Source organism: Erinaceus europaeus, chromosome 3 (genome assembly GCF_950295315.1).
Source record: "Erinaceus europaeus chromosome 3, mEriEur2.1, whole genome shotgun sequence".
NCBI classification, from domain to species: Eukaryota; Metazoa; Chordata; class Mammalia; order Eulipotyphla; family Erinaceidae; genus Erinaceus; species Erinaceus europaeus.
Genome location: NC_080164.1, coordinates 142,319,145 through 142,339,850, shown reverse-complemented (window position 1 = coordinate 142,339,850; position 20,706 = coordinate 142,319,145). Strand labels below are relative to the sequence as shown.

Here is a 20,706-nt window from a genome sequence, read left to right as displayed (position 1 = left end):
GGAGGTGGAGGAGGAGGAGGAGGAGGGGGAAGAGGAGGAGGAGAAGGAGGAGGAGGAGGGCCTTCCAGCCTCGAGTCTGGTTATCTGCCCAACACTTCCTGTTCTCATGTTTGACTTGAGTGTTCTCTCTGCTGTTCCAGTCCAGTGATACGCCAAGTACTCTTAGTCCTCTGAACCTGCCTGGAGCCAGAAGTGAGATGGAAGAGAAGGTAACGTATTTCCAGCTTATGTATTTAGCTTCCTTATTTTAACTTCATGTTTCTTCTCCCCCCCCCCCAACCTGCTGCCTCACTTTCCTGTTCCTCAGTAAGTGCTGCCTTCATCCATTATTTTCCATTTCATAGGAGTGCAGCTAGTGGGAGATGTTGGAGCATCTGTTTCCATAGCAATGTGACTTCTAGAACTGAACTCTGTTCTAAAAAGTGGCCACGTGCATGCTAAAATGGCCGCACTGATAGTTTTCCTAAATTTATTGCTGCAAGACACTGTTTTTCTGTTTGGCTTTGATGCCAGGGACCAAGCCTCAAGGCCACAAGCATGTGGAACATGTACTCTGCCACTAAGCGACATCTCCAGTCCTCAAGACATTCCAGAATACCAGAGAGTACCAAAGTCATTAAGTTTCTTTTTATTTACAGATGCCAAAACCAGACTTAAGCATTTATATTCAAATATTTATTATTGCATGCTAATATATAAGCAAAATGTGTATATTTCTTCATTCATTCAAAGCTGGGACTTCACCTGCAGGGGTTAAAGGAGGTCTGTGGAGACTCCTGTGCACCTCTCTGTACAGCCTGTCTGCTCCCCCGAGGAGTTTTCTCTTGCCCAGGGGATCTTCTTGGGGTCTAAGAGACCACACAGTGAGCAGGATACATCCTGAAGCGAGTGGCTCACACTGTGACACCACTCCAACAATGAAGAGACCTTGCTGGAATAACTGGAAATGCATGTTGCATCTAAACCTCAGCTTCCGGTGCTTATCAGAATATTCAGTCTATCTCATTAGGCTCTAGCTCCTTGCACTCATGCATCTAGTAGAGAAGGAAATACATGTTTGATTTCTCTCTTTTTCATAGGCGTCCAGCACTTAGCCCCTATTATAAAGATATATATATATATATATATATATATATATATATATATATATATATGTATATATATATATAAATGAAAGCTAGAGATCCAAAGGCTGGGATTTTTCCTCCCTTTCTATGCTTCTCGTCACAAACTAGTATTTACTGAGAACCCATTTTGCTTTTGGAGCTAGCCTGGTCCTTTATCTTCCTGTGCATAAATATGGAAGGTGATTGCACAAAGCAAGCCCATCAGCTGAACCCCACTGACTCTGCACTTCCAGCGCAAACAGCCCAACAGATGAAGGAACCCTGGCCTTATCTAAGGCTGCCATGTCTGAGAGCAGCTGGCAGGGCTGATAGGGCCGTGAGCGCCCTCTGCTGGGCATATCCAGAGTCTTGCTGAAGAGTAGCAGGCTTAACTTTCTTTTAAAGGAAATTTAATTTCTCTTTTAATTTTTTATTTAATTTATTTATTATTGGATATAGACAGAGAGAAATTGAGTAAGAGAGATGGAGAACACCTGCAGCTCTATTTCACCACTCATGAAGCTTTCCCCCTGCAGGTGGGGAGGTGGGGAGTCCAGGAGATTGAACCTGGGTCCTTATGCATTGTAGTGTGTATGCTTAACCAGGTGTGCCACAGCCTGGCCCCACAGTCTTAACTTTCTACCATCTAATCCAGTGTGGTCCCTGCACTGGGGCTGAGCAGTGCTCTCTCTGAACTATCTCAGTCTGAATGGTTCATCTGAGCCTTGGTTTGTAAGTAATTGCATCAAACCATGCTGCATTCCAGCCTTTGAAGCCTGGCTTCCTCCTGTGTCATATTTCTGTCCTTCATTTTCCCACCAGGGCTGCCTCCTTTCAGCTTCTCAGTGGGTGCACTTGCTGCTCTTGGACTTGGGAATGAACAGGCTGACACATTTTTGCTGATCTGAAGTTTCTCTCTTTTTTTGTAATTTTTATTTATAAAAAGGAAACACTGACAAAACCCCTAAGATAAGAGGGGTACAACTCCACACAATTCCCATGATCAGAAGTTTCATGCCTTGGGCACCCATGTTACACTTTGTTGCCTTATTCCTTCAGCAAACGTGTATTGAGCACCTACTGAATGAGGTTTGCTTCTGGGGGTGGCTTCTTCTTAAGACTTTATGTGGGAGTTGAGCATGGCATCAGAGGTAATAGGAAGACTCTTAGAATGGGTGTTCTTAGCATTGGGCTTTGTGGTTGTAAGGTCACTGCTAGGAGGCTCTCTTTTGTCCTGTTCTTCCTTTACAGCAAAAATCAGCTAAGGGCAGAGGCCTTGCTGTGTGTAGGCAAAGCTTTGTTTATCCACAAGAACAGAATTTGACCCCCTGACTGTTTTGTTGGTTTAATCTAATCTAATTCTTATCTAATCTAATTATCATATTAGTAAGAGTAGTTCCTGAAAGGTGAAAAAGCTTTTGCAAGGTCGTGCAGTTCTCACTGACAAAACCAATAGTCCTGTCTTTTGATTCCAAAAGCAGTGTTTGTTTTTCATCAATCCCAGTCCGTATTGAGCCTTATTCCCCACCCCACCCCCCCAAGGCTGGACACAGATAAGCCTGGCAAGTGCTGCTATTTGGTGTTTCTTGAAGGTTAGTAACTTATCCAAATTGATTTTATATTTTGATCTCCATTATAGGTTGCTCCAATTAAACCATCTCGGCCAAAAAGGCACTTGTCTTCTGCTGGTACCATTGAAAGTGTGAACCTGGACGCCATCCCCCTGGCCATCGCTCGCCTGGACAACAGCGCTGCTAAGCACAAGCTGTCTGTTAAGCCAAAAAACCAGAGGGTGTCCAAGCGGCATCGGCGACTTGCTGGAGTACGTAAAGCCCATCCTAGCTGATTCACAGATGCCCACTGGACACAGCCCCTGCCTGGCCAGATGGTGTTGTGGGGGGGTCTGGTGGTGGCGGGGGCTGGGCGACTCCTGACAGGAACTAGGTGTATAGCAGGACTTGAGACCTTTCCTCTCCACTCTGAATTTTTTTTTTTTTGGTTTATTTATTTGTTATTGGATAAGACAGAGAGAAATTGAGAGAGAAGGGGGAGATAAAGAGGAAGAGAGACAGAGAGATACCTGCTTCACTGCCTGTGAATCGATTCCCCTGCAGGTGGGGAGCTGGGGGCTTGAACCGGGATCCTAACCAGTCCTTGTGCTTTGCGTCACGTGTGCTTAACCCGCTGCGCTACCGCCCGACAACTTCCTCTCCACTCTGTTCCTGACTTTCTGTCCCCTGAGGAATTTGATGGACTCCAGAGAGGGACCAGCTGTGTCTGAGGTCTCCCAAACATTGTGTTTCTTAGTGTGTTTCTTAGCAAAATAATCCAGCTTGACTTTGCTTTGGCTTAGCCAGAGGTGCTTCAGGCTAGGGTGAATTCCTAAGTCACAATTTTCTCGAATGTCGATGAAGGGTAAAGTCTCATTTTTCATTTTTCCCACCACCCCCCTCCCCCAGAGCCCAGGCCTCGTGCATATACGATTTCCCCCACTCCCTGGTAACTTCTTCATTCAGAGAAGGAAAGACACCACAGCACTGGAGCTTCCTTCAGTACCATAATATCTCCCATATGGTGCTAGGGCTCAAACTCAGGGCAAGCATATAGCAAGACACACAACCTACCCAGTAAACTATCTCTCGGCCTCTGCTTGTCTAATTCAGGCCTGTTGGTTTGCCAGTGCTTCTTTATTCATATGAAGAAGGCATTTGAGTCACTTAATCTCCACTTACACTTGAAGACAAAAACTGGGCAAGCAATCTTTAACTGTGTCTTAAGACTACATACTAAAAGTAGCATAAAAGTGTAGGGGGTGTGGGGAGGGGTTAGGCTTCAGGTGGTACTCATGAAAGAAATGGAACCCTTGGGCTTCACAGAGCATGAGGGCCATTGTTACTCAGAACCACATTAAGGGGCAGAGGAAGCGGGTTAGTACCCCCTTGTGCACAAGGCTGTTTAGCCTCAGGGAAGGTTGCGCTCTGGGAATCCCTGAGGACTAGAGGTGCTGAGCAAGAGACACCCCCCGCCCCCCTGCCTGGAAAGAGGGTCTGAAGAGCTGAAAGAATTATGGTTGGTTTAGAGATTTCAACCTGTCACTTTGAACTTAAATGGTTACTCGTCTTCTGAAACACTTGAACCATTGCCTTTGTTCTCAAAGAGCCGTGAAGAGTTGTTAGATGAGACTGGGAACAGGAGGAGAGGACTGCTATACCAGTGCTGCCATGACTCATACCATCAGCCCTTGGGCCTTTTTTTATTATTATTATTATTTTAACTACCTTTATTCATTGGATAGAAACAGCCAGAAATCGAGAGAGTAGGGGAGATAGAGAGGGAGAGAGACAGAGAGACACCTGCAGCCCTGCTTTACCACTCACAAAGCCTTCCCCCCCTGCAGGTGGAGATCAAGGGCTTGAACCTGGGTCCTTGCGCAATCTAACATGTGCACTCAACCAGATGTGCTACCACACGGCCTCTTTTTTTCTTAATTTTTTTTAAAGCCAGTTCCTTTTTCCTTAATAATGTTATTTAAAAAAAAAAAAAGAAGACATCTGTGCACACCTGGTAGAGTAAACATGTCACCATGTACAAAGATTAGGTTCAAACCCCCAGTCCCCAGCTGCAAGGAGGAGGGAGCTTCACAAGTGGTGAAACAGTGCCGCTGCAAGTGTCCCTCTTTTTCAGTTTCTCTCTCTCTGTCTCTCTCTCTCTCTCTCTCCATATATATATGACACAGTGACTAGAAAGTAGACATACAGATGGTGTTCTACCCTCTGCAAACCCCCCCCCCCATTTTTTCTTGTAGTGAAGCCTGGGTTTACCTGTCTCTGTATGCAGAACAACTGCCTTTCTTGAGATTAGAAGCCTCTCCCACACACTGACTAGACTAAGCAATGGATTCCCTTTGCAAACGAAAAAAGCTAATTCTCTTTCCCTTCCCAATGTTAGGGTCGTCCAGATGACCAAGGCACCTTTCTGCACCAGCTTTCCCTGGACCAGAATGGACACTCTGCAGATGATAAGCCAATCTGTCACCAAGAGGAGCCAGAGCCTCTGGACTCTGAGGAAGAAAAGAGGCGTCAGGAGGAATACTGGCGAGAACTGGAGGCTAAGTGCAAACGGCAAAAGGCTGAAGCAGCGGAGAGGAAACGCGTGGAAGAGGAAAGGCTTCAGGCCCTGGAGAGGAGGCTTTGGGAAGAGAACAGAAGGCAAGAACTCTTGGAGGAGGAAGGAGAGGAAGAGGAGGAAGAGTTGCAGCTTGAGACAGAAAAGAAGCATCTCAAAGAGGAGCATCAGAGAGTAGAAAGGCAAGTTCCCCAAGGCCAAGAGCAGAGGGAGCCAGAAGAAGAGAGCCACCTGGAGATCAAAGAGCAGGAACAACTGAAAGAAGAGGCTGAACCGCTGGAGAGACCCAGACAGCAGGATAAGCTGGAGGCCGAGAGACAGCAGCAGAAAGAAGAGGAAAGAGAGTTGGAGGAATGCCGGAGACTAGAGGAACTGGAGGAACAGAAACGAAGGGAGGCTGAGAAACAGCGGGTGGAGGAGGAAAGGAGGCTGGAGGAGCTCAGGCAGCTGGAGGAAGTGGAGGAACAGAGGCGAAGGGAGGAGGAGGAGAGGCAGATGATAGAGCTCAGGAGGCAGGAGGAGGAAGAGAGGAAGATGATGGAGCTCAGGAGGCAGGAGGAGGAAGAGAGGAAGATGATGGAGCTCAGGAGGCAGGAGGAGGAAGAGAAGAAGATGGAGCTCAGGAGGCAGGAGGAGGAGAGGAAGATGATGGAGCTCAGGAGGCAGGAGGAAGAGAGGAAGATGATGGAGCTCAGGAGGCAGGAGGAAGAGAGGAAGATGATGGAGCTCAGGAGGCAGGAGGAGGAGAGGAAGATGATGGAGCTCAGGAGGCAGGAGGAGGCAAAGAGAAGGGAAGAGCAAAGACGGCAGGAAGAAATGGAGGCACACAGGTGGCAGGAAGTGGAAAGGGAGCTTGGGGGAGCAGTGTTGAGAGTGGATGAGGGGAGACGGGCAGAGCGGGACAAAAGAGGCCCCAGGAGCCCACTTCAGAATGACTTTGCAAAGGAATCAGAAGAAGAGCACCTGAAACCCAAGAAGCAAAGAGAAGACTCTAAGGAACCAAGTGTTGGGGAGAAGCAGAAAGCAGAGGCTGAGCCTTTGGGAGGATTTCGAGGACCAAGGGGAGATTTTCATCAAGATGGTGATGATAAACAACAGGGAAAGAGAGAAGAGATTAATGTGCATCATCCCCCCAAACAAGAGGCATACACAGGGGAGACTCTGGCTCCAGCAGGGAAGAAAGAAAGTGCCGCTCCAGAAAAAGACAGAAAAGTGGAGGAACTCAGGTGGCAGGAAGTGGAGGAGAGGCAGACCATGCCCAGACCCTACACTTTCCAGGTGTCTTCCGGTGGAAAGCAGATCCTCTTCCCCAAAGTCAATCTGAGCCCCGTGACACCCCTGAAAGATACAGGAGTTGTCTCTGCTTCCCATGAACCCAGGGCCCCCAAAGGCAGTTCAGCCCTCCATTCCCTACCCTCCTCCCTGAGTGTCCCCCACACGGCCATTCTTGTTACAGGGGCACAGCTCTGTGGTCCTGCCGTCAACCTGAGCCAGATCAAGGACACGGCCTGCAAGTCCCTCCTAGGTCTGTCAGAAGAAAAGAAACACACGGATGTCCCTACTTTGGAGAACCCACTGCGAGCCCCTGGGGACCCCCGGGCAGGCCTTGGGAAGGCCAGGCTCCCCCAGGAGTCTCCAAGTAGTACGGCCGCCCTGGCAGAATGGGCATCCATTCGATCCAGAATCCTCAAGGGAGCAGAGAGTGAGCAGCATGGTGAGCGCGATCCGGCCCTGCCCAGTGAAGAGCCCCATCCCAGGGGCCGGTGCGACTCCCGGGGCAGCAACCCCCGGAAGACTCCACCAGTCAACGCCAAGTTCTCCATCATGCCTGCCTGGCAGAAATTCTCCGATGGGGGCGCCGACACCTCCAAACAGAACGCGGAAGCAGAAAGTCTCAGAAAAAGAGCTGGGCTGGGATCCGGTAATGAGCCTGCACCCCAGCCTCTGGCCACTGATGCTGGCGAACCCCACAAGGGCCCAGAGAAACTAGGGGTGCACCCAGAGCCAACAGACACCACAGATGGGTGCAAATTTGCCAAAGACCTCCCATCTTTCCTTGTCCCGAGCTTTCCTTCCCTTCCGCAGAAAGCCTACATGGAGCCTGGGATGGCCTCCGATGGCAGCGAGACTGCAGGTGGCCCAAGAAGGGTGGACCCAGTTACCCCCGGGGCCGAGGAGAAAGTCTCCCCCTTCGGAATCAAGTTGAGAAGGACCAATTACTCCTTGCGCTTCCACTGTGACCAGCAGACGGAGCAGAAGAAGAAGAAGAGGCACAGCAGCACAGGGGACAGTGGCGAGGCTGGGCCGCAGGTGCCAGGCAGCATCCACGGAGAGGAGGAGAGGGAGGGCGGGACCCTCCAGCCTGAACCCCAGCTAGCCCCCGAGAGGAAGCAGGCCCCTTCCACCAGAAAGGACTCTGCAGACAGCTCCCGGATAGCTCAGTCCAGACCCCCACCAGCCACTGGCCAGACCCCTGCTCCAGAGCATGACAAGGCAGCACACAAAATGCCGCTGGTGCAGAAGCCAGCTCTGGCCCCCAAGCCCACCAGCCAGACACCACCGTCCTCTCCTCTCTCCAAACTGAGCAGGCCTTACTTGGTAGAGCTGCTGGCCCGCCGGGCCGTCAAGTCAGACCCGGAGTCCAGCGAACCCTGCAAGGAGGGCCAGGGGGGTGGGGACCTTCAGCTGCCCCCGACACCACCCCCTGAAGAAAGGAAGGCACAGAAAAAGGAGGAGCTGGAGGACCTGGAGGAGGCAGGAACAGAGAGGAAACCCACTTCACCAGCTCTGCCTACCAGCCGGCAAGAAAAACCTTCCCAGACTCCAGAGGAAGTGGGCAAGAAAGGTAAGTAGCCAGGATGGAAGCAGCAGGATGGAAGTCTGCCTCTCACCTGTGCCCACTCAGCACCATCAGAGCAAAGCCACAGCTGGCAGGGCAGACAGAGTTGGGAGCCCTGAGGGGGCTCCCTTGACACTCCAGTGTGCCCAAGAGTCTTAGTGACGCACTTCACTTCACTTCACTTCACTTCACTTCACTTCACTTCACTTCACTTCACTTCACTTCACTTCACTTCACTTCACTTCACTTCACTTCACTTCATTATTACCAGAGCACTGCTCAGCTTTGGCTTGTGGTGGTGGTGGTAGTGTGTGGGGAGGGGTGGGGTGGGGGGGAGGGATTGAACCTGGGGCTTTGGAGCCTCAGGTATGAAAGTCTTTACATAACCATTAGGCTATCTACCCAAACCTGCCTCTCCACTTTTCTTTCTTTTTTTTTCTTCCCCCCCACACCTTTTTTCATTTTTCTTTATTTTATTTGATAGGACAGAGAGAAATTGAGAGGGGAGGGGAGAATAGAGAGAGACAGACACCTGCAGACTTGCTTCACCACTTGCAAAGCCTCCCCCCTTGCAGGTGGGCTCACTTTTCTATTGTCTATTAGTTTATTTCTTTTAATAGAGATATCACAGCAGCAATATCAGTGTGCTGGGGGCCAGGGGCCGTGGCTGGGCTTGTATCTGGTCGCACACATGGCAAAGCAATGCCCTTCCAAGTGAGTTATTTCACTGGCCCTTCTACTCTTTTCTTTAAACCATAGAAAATGCTGACTGACTGCTGAATGTCTGCCACTCGCTCTTCGTAATGATACTTAGACAAGTAGTACATGCCAGCACATATGTGGTCCCAATGGGAATAAGATCCTTGCTGAGGAGGATGCAAGAAGCCCTGTGAGGGGGCCCATGTGGTGGTGAAGACTAGAGCTTCCTAGCTCTGTGTTGCTACTTTCTCTGTGGGCAGTAATGATCCTGCAGTGGGAGCTGGGGGTGGGAGTGGGGGAGCTTCCTTCTTCTTCTAGCGTTTGCCCTTCTTCCGTAGCCAGTTAAATGGCTTTGAAAGTGACTGGGATCCATGTGGATTCAGTCGGCTAGGAAGGATCGTCAGTTTCCCCAATGAATGGGGAGCTTCCTCAGTCTAAGGAGCATCTATCTGTGTGGGTAATTGTCTCAAGCTGATACAAACTGCTTTGCAGGTGCAGCCCCACCCCAGCAACTTGTCTCTGAGAACCATTCCTTTCAGGCAAACATTCCCCAACTCTCCCCAGGTTTCTTCACACTGGATGTCTGGGGACAGCCCAGAGATCTCTTGGATCAGCTATGGGACTTTGAGACTCTTCAACTAGTATTTTCTCTACTTATTTGTCTTCTGAAGAGAAATGTCTATTCAAGTCCTTTGTCCACTTCACTGAGTAATTTTGTTTGTTGTTACTGTGTTATAGGAGTGCTTTCTTTTTTTAAATTTTTTTAAATATTTATTTATTTTCCCTTTTGTTGTCCTTGTTTTTTATTGTTGTTGTAGTTATTGTTGCTGTTGTCATTGTTAAATAGGACAGAGAGAAATGGAGAGACGAGGGGAAGACAGAGAAGGGGAGAGAAAGATAGACACCTGCAGACCTGCTTCACCGCCTGTGAAGCGACTCCCCTGGGGGCTCGAGCCAGGATCCTTATGCTGGTCCTTGCGCTTTGCGCCACATGTGTTTAACGCACTGTGCTACTGCCCGACTCCCTATAGGAGTGCTTTCTATATTTTCAGTCACTCTTTTTTAAAATCTTTATTTTGACACAGAGACAGAGAGAAATTGTGAGGGGAGGGGGAAATAGTGCAGGAGAGAGGCAGAGAGACACCTGCAGACCTGCTTCACCACTCGTGAAGCTTTCGCCCTGCAGGTGGGGACCAGGGGCTTGAACCCGGATCCTTGTGCACTGTAATGTGTGCGCTTAACCAGGTGTGCCACCGCCTGGCCCCTCAGTCACTCTTTAATAGGGGGAAAAATGTCCCACAGGCAGTGATTTTAGTTGTTTTGTTATTCACTTGCACAAGTTATTTATGTTCTATATATGAATAAAACTATCTGATAATTGTAAAATAATAATAAAAGACCCTGTCACTTGGCTTACCCCCTCTCCTCACCTGTAGAGAGAGGGAGAGAGACACACTCTTGGGGGCACACTCCAGCCCAACTATCTTCCGAAGAAATCCTCTCCCTTAGTTTCTTCTGTCTCAACCCTAATTATTATTATTATTGATTTTTATTATTATTTCCATTTTGTTAAAAGATTTATGTATCAGAAGGGAGCCAAGGAAATAGCACCATTGATGCATCAGAAGCCCCAGTTTCAACCCCCAGCACCATCAGAGCTGAGCACCCAGAAGGTGGTACAGTGGTTAGAGCACTGGAACTTAAAAACATGATATCCCAGGGGTTGGGCGGTGGCGCAGTGGGTTAAGTGCACATGGCGCCAAGCGCAAAACCTGTGTAAGGATCCCGGTTCGAGCCCCCGGCACCCCACCTGCAGGGGTTCACTTCACAAGCGGTAAAACAGGTCTGCAGGTGTATATCTTTCCTCCTCTCTGTCTTCCCCTTCTCTCTGTCCTATCCAACAACAACGACATCAATAACAACAATAATAACAACAACAACAACCATAAACAACAAGAGCAACAAAAGGGTTAAAAAAAATAAGCCTCCAGGAGCAGTGGATTTGTGATACAGGCATCAAGCCCCAGCAATAACCCTGGAGGTGGAAAACAAACAAACAAACAAACAAACACACACATGAGGTCCCAAGTTCAATCCCTGATATCATATGTCAGAATGATGCTGTGGTTCTCTATCTGATGTTAATAAATAAATAATCTTTAATAAAGTGTCTGTTTATGGGAGAGGTCAAGGATCCTGGCATATGTGGCATTGGGGAGCAAACCTGGGGTCTCACATGTACAAGTCCTGTACTCTGCCTACTGAGCCTGACCACAGATCTGATTTTTCTATGATTTTCTTTCTTTCTTTCTTTTTTTGCCCCCAGGGTTATTGCTGGGCCTCAGTGCCTGCACCATGAAACCACTGCTCCCAGAGGCCATCTTTTCCCCTTTTGTTGCCCTTGTTTTATTGTTGTGGTTATTATTGTTATTGATGTCATCATTGTTGTATAGGACAGAGAGAAATGGAGAGAGGAGGGGGAGACAGAAAGGGTGGGAGAAAGACACCTGCAGACCTGCTTCATTGCCTGTGAAGCGATCCCTCTGCAGGTGGGGAGCTGGGGGCTCGAATTGGGATCTTTATGCTGGTCCTTGTGCTTTGCGCCATGTGCACTTAACCCGCTGCGCTACCGCCCGACTCTCTCATTTCTGTCTTTTTATGTATGAAACTGAAAGGGGGAAAACCATCTGCTAGGAGCAGTAGAATCCAGCAGGTGCAAGGTATGGGGACAGGGATGGGGGGAGTGTGATAATTGTTAGGGCTTCTGGTCAGCAGCAGGTTACTTGTAGAGTTTTTGAGGAATCAGAAGTCATACTTGAATTTCCACTGTGCACGGGGTTGGCGCCTATTGCTCCTGAGTTATCCAGTGGTCAAGTATTGGCACATTTATCAAATGAAGAGCATCAGACCAGAAGCCAGCTCCCTACTGGGCTCCTCAGGGCCCTGCTGCCCTCAGCAGCCCCCCTAGGAGAGAGTGCCCCTTTATTCCTCTTTTATACATTAGAATTCCACATAGGATGTTATTTGAGGGTTTCACTGAAAAAAATATAGTATAGAAAGCAATAAATAAAGAATAATGACGGATTAAATCACTTCTTTGTTCCCCTGTAGACCTGAGATTTCATGGCACCTGAAACCTTCCTCCCTTCATTCCTCCCTAGATTAATTATTTCAGTACGAGGTTAGATAGTATGGTTATGCAAAGAGACTGTCCTGCCTGAGACTTCAGAGTTCCAGGTTTAATTCCCCCCGCACCACTTAAACCAGAACTGAGCAATGCTCTGGGTGTGTGTGTGTGTGTGTGTGTGTGTGTGTGTGTGTGTGTGTGTGTGTGTGTAATAGATAAAAAAGAGAGAAGGGGGAAGAGGCAAGCCTATCACTGTGGCATTGTGGTGCCCAGGGCGGAACACAGGACCTCAAGCTTACACACCTAAGGCTTTAGCCACCATCCCACATGTGAGCCTTTTATGCAGAGTGACTTCTATTTCAAAGAAGTGCTTCTGCTTTTCTGTTGATCAGAGGTGTTACTTCCCCACACCCACTCAGTCCTCAGCAGTGTTTGTGTTAGGAAGCCACAGTTGAAAAGCTCTTGGACTCATTAATAATGACAAGTTTTAGGGGATGCTTTGGTCTGCATTGATTCTGATCATAGTTACAGGGGCTGGGGTGTGGGAGGAGGAATAGGATTCCTGTACTACCAAGTTGATACCACTAGGTCAACTCAATCCTGACATTTCTCTCCAGAGATGGCATCAAGTGCCATCAGTGGCATCAAATGCAGTCCCATGAGGTTGCCGCCAGTTTGGATGCTAACTGCAAGTGCAAAATGTCCGTGGTGCTTCTGACCAACTGCCTTCAATCAGAGGTTCCAGCAGCTCTCTCTTTGGGTTCAATTAATTTGCCAGAGGAACTCATGAACCTCAAGGAAATATTTGGCATTTACAAGCCTGCCAGTTTATACGTCAGGAGCAGTCGGATGGGCGAGATGCCTAGAGCAGAGTATGGGCAGGGCTTAGTTTCTGTAGTTTGGGTGCACCTCTTCCTGAACTACATGTGTTTGTTACCTCAGAGACCTCCTGAGCCCTGCCCTTGGGGAACTGTTTGGAGGCTTCATTACACAACTACTTTTTAGAGATTAATTTATTACTTGAGAGTTTCACATGGGGCAGAGAAGATAAGACAAAACAGAGCAAGCCAATAACCTCAGGCACAGAAAGTCCAACTGCTCTACCAGTTGAACTATCCCTTTCCCCACCCACCAGAAATAATTATTAGTCATTGAACTCAGTCTCCTGGTTTGGGGAGTTGGGTGGGGGCAGTGAGAGGTAGGGTTGAAGGTGCCAACCCTTTAATCACAGGCTCCCAACCAGCCTGGAATCTTACTTAGGCTTTGTCCAGCTACCGCATTAACATAACTTTCCTAGCTTAGAAAATGATAGGGATTTCAGGAGCTTTGCCAAGACTAGGGAGGAAGGCCAAATAAATATTTCTTGGGAGTTACAGTATCGCAGCCTTTTTTCCTACAGAAAAGCCAGTGCTTCAGAGCAGGCATTCTGTAGATGGCTCCAAACTTGCCGAGAAAGCTGAACCCTCGCAGCCACTGTGGATCACGTTAGCGCTGCAAAAGCAGAAGGGATTCCGGGAGCAGCAGGCGACTCGAGAGGAGAGGAAGCAAGCCAGGGAGGCCAAACAGGCAGAAAAAATCTCCAAAGAAAACGTGAGTAGCCTGGTCTTCAGCTTGAATTTTGCCTTCTGAACAAGGCTCTTAAGTCACAGAGATTAAAAAAAAAAAAAAGTGGGGGTGCCCATAGCGCAGCAGGTTGAGCAGGTTGAGGCAAAGCACAAGGTTCCCCACCTGCAGGGGAGTCGCTTCACAAATGGTGAAGCAGGTCTGCAGGTGTCTATCTTTCTCGCTTCCTGTCTTCCCTCCTCTCGATTTCTCTCTGTCCTATCCAACAACAGTGAGAGCAATAATAACAATAATAACAACAACGATAATACGAGGGCAACAAAAGGGAAAAAATGGCCTCCAGGAGCAGTGGATTCCTAGTGCAGGCACTGAACCCCAGCAATAACCCTGGAGGCAAAAGGGGTGGGGGTTGGGGGAAGACTGGTAGTGGAAGGGAATGCTCTTAGGGCACAGCAGTAAAATATTAACCATCATTATGAGACTGACATGCTGCCTACTGCGCTAAGGAGGCAACTTATTGAGCATCATTAAACAAATGCTTTCAGCTGGGATTTGATGTAGTTTCCTCTGTTCTTACATTAACATGATTTGGTAGAGTCTGTAATGTACCTGACACAATCCGATATACATAGTATAGTACATGGCCCTTTTGTGACACCTAGAACTCAGATGATCTTTTTTTTCCTTTCAGCCCAAGTAGCTGCACTATCTTAGAGAAATGACAGAGCAAAGTTATTTTTTTTTTCGTTACATTTGGGCTGTATTTGTGTACAACATCTTTACTCAAAAAATGTAATAACAAATGGAAATTTTTTTAAAAATATTTTTTATTTATTTACTATTGGGTAGAGACAGAGAGAAATTGAGAGGAGGGGGAGATAGGGAAAGAGAGACAGCTGCATCCCTGCTTCACCACTCGTGAAGCTTTCCCCAGGGACTTCCCCCCTGCAGGTGGGGACCAGGGGCTTGAACCTGAGTCCTTGAGCACTGACTGTAATGTGTGTGCTTAACCAGATGCACTACTGCCTGGCCCCACAAACAGAAACTTTTAATTTTTAAAACAAGAATTGACATTTACACCTACATCAAAGTCTTAGGAAAAAATAGAAACGTGGAAATTATTTTGTTTGAGGAGTGAATTTAGATGGCAATCAGAACACTTGTTCTTCAGTGCTGAGATTCTAGTCAGTTTGATGGGCGGTCTTCTAGAAAGTAAGTTCCCATTTAGGGACACTTGCACTGAGGAAGACTGCAGGGTTGATCACACACTGCTCACAAGTGAAATCCAGCAACTTCCTTAGGAATAGCAGATGGGGTCTGCACTGGTTTCCGTGTCCTTAGGTTGAAAATCCACCCTCCCTGCTTCCTCTGCCCACCCAGGTTGGTGTCAGCCCACAGCCCAGCGGCAGCAGCAGTGTCAGTAGAGCTGCTTCCCTGCACAAGCCCATCGATCATCCTGAGGAGAAGAAGCCTGAGACTGCAGTGTCCAGACTCGAGCGCAGAGAACAGCTGAAAAAAGCCAACACTCTTCCAACGTCTGTGACAGGTGAAGAGCAGATCCTTTCCACTTGATTAGGTAGCTGCAGGCAAACGCTAGAAGAAGAAGGTAGCTGCAGGTTTTTCTTCTTAGACTAGATCATGCTTTATCTTTATCCAGTGTAGTAACCAGCACAGCATTTTAGGCATCTCGAAGTGTAACCCTGTCGGAAATGTTGACAGGAGGGCTGAGGAGAGAGCATAATGGTTATGCAAAAAGGCTCTCTGGGGCCGATTGGTGGCACACCTGGTTGTCCGCACATGTTACAATGCATAAGGACCCAGGTTCAAGTCCCCGGTCCTCGTCTTACAGGGGGAAAGCTTCAAAAGTGGTGAAGAAGGGCTGCAGGTCTCTCTCTCTCTCTCTCTCTCCTTCCCTCCCTCCCTCCCTTTCCCTCTTGATTTCTGGCTGTCTCTATCCAGTAAGGACAATAAAATAAAAAAGAAGCTCTCATGTCTGATACTCTGAGGTCCCAGGCTCAGTTCCCAGCACCACCATAAGCCAAATCTGAGCAGTGTTTTGGCAAGGGGGATAATTTTTTTTTCAATGATAAGGCACATCTGATCATTTCCTTTCTCTCTCTTTCATTATACAATTCAGTGGAGATCTCTGACTCAGCTCCCTCAGCACCACTGGTGAAAGAAGTTGCAAAGAGACTTTCCACCCCGGATGCTGCTCCAGTGTCAACAGAACCTGCTTGGCTGGCTTTGGCCAAAAGGAAAGCCAAGGCCTGGAGCGACTGTCCACAGATTATTAAGTAGAGAATGACTCTTATTTATTTCTATTGCCAGTTACTGGCTTCTCTCCTGCCCTTTTTATTTATTTATTTTTTATATAAGGTAAAAATAATCAAGTTGGAGGGGACAGCATGTTTTGTAGGCTCTAAAATAATGTTTAGAAACTGAACAGGTGTGTTCCTTGTAAAGAGTGTATTTGCACAACCCTAGGTCCTGGTGCCTTGAGCTCCTCCTACTTCTAAAGAGAAATTTCTGCCTAAGGGAACACATGAAGCAAATTCCCCCCAAACTAAAAACTCATGAGAGCCTTCCATGCTCATTCCATGGCCCTTCCACACTCACCCCAAATAACCATCCAGAACATGTACTTTCACCAACCTTTTCAGTAGTTTTGATTCTCTGCTCCACTTTCCCGTATCCAAAACATTCACCCTACTATATGCTTGAGGGTTTCTACCCTTTTTAAAAACAGTACGAGTGAAAGGATCAGATACAGATGAATAGGAATGCCCATTCTCCTGAATGTGGTGAATTGCAAGTAAACAGTCTTACTCTGCACCCGGGTCTGATCATCATGAATTTCCCATCTAAAACCATACCATAGAGAGCAAATCCATTCTTACTTCTATCATACGGTTGATCTAAAGGCCAAAAGGAATTTCAGTGCTTCCTTTAAGGACATGTCAAATATTTGGTCCACTTGGCTCCTAAGGAACATTGTTATTTAATATAGTAGAGAAGGAAGCTACACATTGTCTTTCTGTCTCTGAGATTCCCCGTCTAATGCAGCGAGCGGTTCTTAAGATGTCCAGATTCCATTCCAGGTCTAACAAAAGGGCTAAGAATGTATGTTCTAGTAAGAACTCAGATGAATTGTGAATTCTGAGAGCTTCCAGAGACTAAGAGCCATAGGATACGCTTCTTCTAGTGTAATATAGCTTTTAAAGCTCTGAAAGGAAACTCTTTTGAACCAAAGCAGCAAACGTGAGACAGAATGAATAATAAAGAAGTTGCCAAACAAGCCAGATACAACATACTAGAGGCCATTGACATTACATAGCTCTGAACATCCCCTACGATTCAGGGAAAGTTAACAGGAAACCAGGATTTGGAGCCTTTGTATTGAGTTGTTGGAAAAGTCATGACATGCAAAAATGTGTCATGACTTTTCTGACAACCAATAGTAAAGGTATCCTGTTGGAAGTTTTTCTTTACCATAGTCAAGTAATTCGTATTTAGAGTCAGATACTCAGTGGCATTTGTAAACTTAGAGCATTCACCTTGCTACCTTTAAAAAAACATCTTGATTTTAAGTGGCCTTGTTACATATATAGGATACAAAGAAGGGGCTTGGCAATTTAAAAGTCACACATACTCACTTTTATTTCCCTAAATTTGCTTTATATGAAATATAGATTTGCCAACAAATCTACACATGGCTGGCACTAACTTTGTGTTAACATAGTCTCTTCCTTAGACTCTGACTCCAAAATACAGATACAAATCCTCTGCCCAGTGCAGGAGGAATTACATTCCTTTCTTCTCACCTATGGAAATACATTTTATTACTATTAGTCATTATTTTCCTTTATGTTTACTCAATATTCAGTGTACTGTTATTTTGTTATTTACTTTAAAGAAAGAATGATAGCAAATTATTACCATAAAGAAGCCATTTTCTTTCTGGGAAGAATAGCTCAGCCTTAAAGAAGTAGTAAGTAGTAGGCCTGTATATGGTCAAGTGGAAATATACTCTTACAAGGTGGATTTATTCTTACATACTGGACCTTCAGACTGGTAAAACTGATTTACTATTTTTATTGCTGTAGGAGGGAATGAATATTCTATCACATGATTTCCACACTGATGCTCATTTCAAAGTATGTAGGCATCTGTTCATTTCAATGATTTCCTCACTAATATAACACTTTAGTGAGAATCTTTGCATCCAGAGCTTCTGGCTTGGCCTTTTTCATCCTGTCAGCTCTGGATAATATCACAGTAATGACAAAGAACAGACGAGAAAATCAGATTAACAAAGAATAATGAGCTGATTAAGTTACCTACTCCTGCAATCATTTACAAAGTAGCAGGAAAAAAGTTTCCACCAAAGTCTCTAACAAAGAGTATACCAAGAGAAGGACAGTCATAGCATTTACTTCCAGCAACTCCTAAAAGGTACATGTTTAATATTTCATGTAAACATTACTTCAACTTTGCACTAACTACCAGTGAAGTGTTATTTGGCTTTAGTTGTGTTGCAGTCTTTTCTGTCAACAAACTGGGGAAATTCTGTGAAAACAAACTCAAGATTTTTTTTAATGTTAACTATACAAACTTTGTTTTCCCAAACCACACCTTTATTTCTCTTGGCAAGGTTATAGATGATTAATATCTCATAAACATATATATACAACTACAGTTTTTTGTTTACTTTTTTAATTTTCCAAGTGCAATTGTTTCTTATTCATTGTTAATAAATATTAAATTATCATTTTAGCCAGGTATAAGCAAATTATAGTATGTATTCATTGTCTCTTCTTGTGAAGCTTAGTTGAATTGCTTATTTTCAAGCAGAAGCATTAGCGTTATAAGTGTCTTGCGATATTTTTACCAACAATAAAAGTAAGTAGAGACTTAATAATGAAAATAACTTAGTGTGATTTTAATTATTGTTTCAAGATTTTGGTTGTATAAATTTTTGATGTAAAATGTCCATTACTGAAGGAAAAAGACCTTTCAATAAAAATACCCACAAGATTTTCAGCACTGATGGAATTTCCTTTTCAAGTTGAAGTTTTTGGGTTTTTTTTTTTCTTCCAGAGTTTTCGCTGGAGCTCAGTGCCTGCACTGTGAATCCACTGCTCTTGGGGGCCATCTTTTTTCCATTGTTGTTGCTGTTATTGTTGTTGCTGGATAGGTTAGAGAGAAATTGAGAGAGGAGGGGAAGACGGGGGCGGAGAGAAGGACACCCACAGACGTGTTTCACTGCCTGTGAAGTGACCCCCCTGCAGGTGGGGAGCTGGAGGCTTGAACAGGGATCCTTGCAGCGGTCCTTGCATTTCACACTATGTGCTCTTAACCCAGTATGTTACTACCTGGGCCCCTCAAGTTGAAGTTTTTATGAATTTCAGTGGCCATATACCAACAAACTTTTGTTGAGGAAAAAAGAAGTATCATAGCATTTTATACAGTACTTCATATTTTCCACTGTGTGTTTCTGGAGAAAAATAATGAATTGGGGCAAATACAATGTTTACCTCAGGTCCGGAAGGTGGTGCAGTGGCTAAAGAATTGGATTCTCAAGCATGAGGTCCTGCGTTCAATCCCCACAGCACATGTAGCAGAGTGATGTCTGGTTCTTTCTCTCTCTATTATCTTTTCTCATTAATAAATAAAATCTTAAAAAAAAATGTTTACCTCAATCCTAAAATGGATTTGAATGGTCTCCACATCACACAGAATAGTTCTATGGGCCTTCGTAATCAACCTGTAGGCATGGGATAGCAGCAGGGGCCTAAGGTGAGAGAGTATGAGAGATGTGATTAAGTCCAGATGACAGGCCTACTGACTGGCTCATTGGGCAAAGTGAGTGATGTATGTGAAAAACTTGCCTGTGGCACTAAAAAAACAACTCAGTAATCATGGAAAATATGTTAATAAATTATTGTTAAGAAATCAAAATCAAAGTAAATTCCTTTTTTTTTTTTTTCTGATATGTTTTATACTGCAGAGTCACTTTTTAGCCTACTAAGTGTAGTCTTGTTTTCCTTATGGGTCTTCTATTAAAATAATAAAGTTAGCCTATGGATAGCCTAATAAAGGTGGGGTGGAGCCAAGATGGCGACTTGGAAACAATAGCTGGCATGAGCTCCAAAAAGAAGCAGCTTACAACCTGGAATACTCTGGATAGGGTAGGATACTGGGCTGTCAGTAGGAGGGTGAACAAGGGGTAGTCAGGGAGACACCAAAAAAGAGTCCTATAACCCACTCTTGGCCTGGCAGACAGAGGCCAAAAGGACAAAGAAAGGAAAATCTTTGGCTTGATTATTTCTGAACTCATCCCTCCCCCGACCGGAGCCAGCCCATAGGGGCTGGACAGCCACTCCTAGCAGGATTCCTGCTGAGCTGTTTTCTTTACCAAGATTCCTGGCTCACCAGGGGTGTCATTCCAAGCCTTTTTCTTTTTGTTTTCCTTCTCTTTTTTTTTTTAGGTGGCTGGAGCTTTGAGTGACAAAATACCTGACCAAGCAGAGCCTCAGCCCTGCCTGTGAAAGGACTACCTAGAGGGTTTATTATTATTATTTTTTGATACTTCTTATAATTGGCTGTACCTGCAGCCAATCCAGAGTGGTCTGGGAAACAGACTGACTGATAGGGGTTTTTTTACTCTATTTTATTTTACTTATTTAATATTTTCTTTAATTTTTTGTTATCTTTATTTTTTATTTACTGGATAGAGGCAGACAGAAATAGAGAGGGAAAAGGGTGATAGAGAAGAGACTGAGAGACACCTGCAACAGTTTCACCTCTTACACAGCATTCTCCCTGCAAGTGGGGACTGGGGGCTCGAACCTGGGTCTTTGTGCACTGTAGCATGTGCATTCAACCAGATGCACCACCACCCAGCTCCTTACCTTATTATTACTATTATTATATACACATGTCCCTTTTCCCTCCTCCTTCTTCAGGCTGACCAAAATTAACTGTTTTTTTTTCCATTGATAGGTGACTGGTGTGTCCTATCCATTATGAGAGGAACTTGTTTTTCTCTACCTCTTCCCTCCACTCTCTCTTAATTAAAAAAAAAAAAAAAAACAACTAAAAAACTTTCACTTTTTTTTTCTTCCTTCTTTTGCTTTCTGAGTTCACTGATACTTGTTTGTGAATTATTTGGGGGAAGAAATCTGACTCAGAGTGGACTCTCTCTCTGTATGTCTCTCTCTTTTCTACTTCCCTTTCTGCTCTTGCTA

General features: G+C 45.7%; 1 protein-coding gene across 8 annotated transcripts in view; it reads left to right on the top strand.

Annotated features, from left to right (window-relative positions):
• CRACD (capping protein inhibiting regulator of actin dynamics) overlaps positions 1 to 18,499 on the top strand; it is a 308,316-nt gene extending 289,817 nt beyond the window's left edge. For 5 of the 8 annotated variants that reach the window (XM_060188034.1, XM_060188029.1, XM_060188030.1 and 2 more), the window contains 6 exons: positions 141 to 209; positions 2,746 to 2,928; positions 5,055 to 8,076; positions 13,281 to 13,486; positions 14,840 to 15,005; positions 15,597 to 18,499. In XM_060188034.1, coding sequence (XP_060044017.1) covers positions 141 to 209; positions 2,746 to 2,928; positions 5,055 to 8,076; positions 13,281 to 13,486; positions 14,840 to 15,005; positions 15,597 to 15,757 — 3,807 coding nt within the window. In that variant the 3' untranslated portion in view covers positions 15,758 to 18,499. Of the gene's footprint in view, positions 1 to 140; positions 210 to 2,745; positions 2,929 to 5,054; positions 8,077 to 13,280; positions 13,487 to 14,839; positions 15,036 to 15,065; positions 15,217 to 15,596 lie in introns of those variants that run through there. The other 3 variants (XM_060188033.1, XM_060188036.1, XM_060188035.1) reach the window with 2 other exon arrangements.
• Positions 18,500 to 20,706: the final 2,207 nt, after the last annotated feature.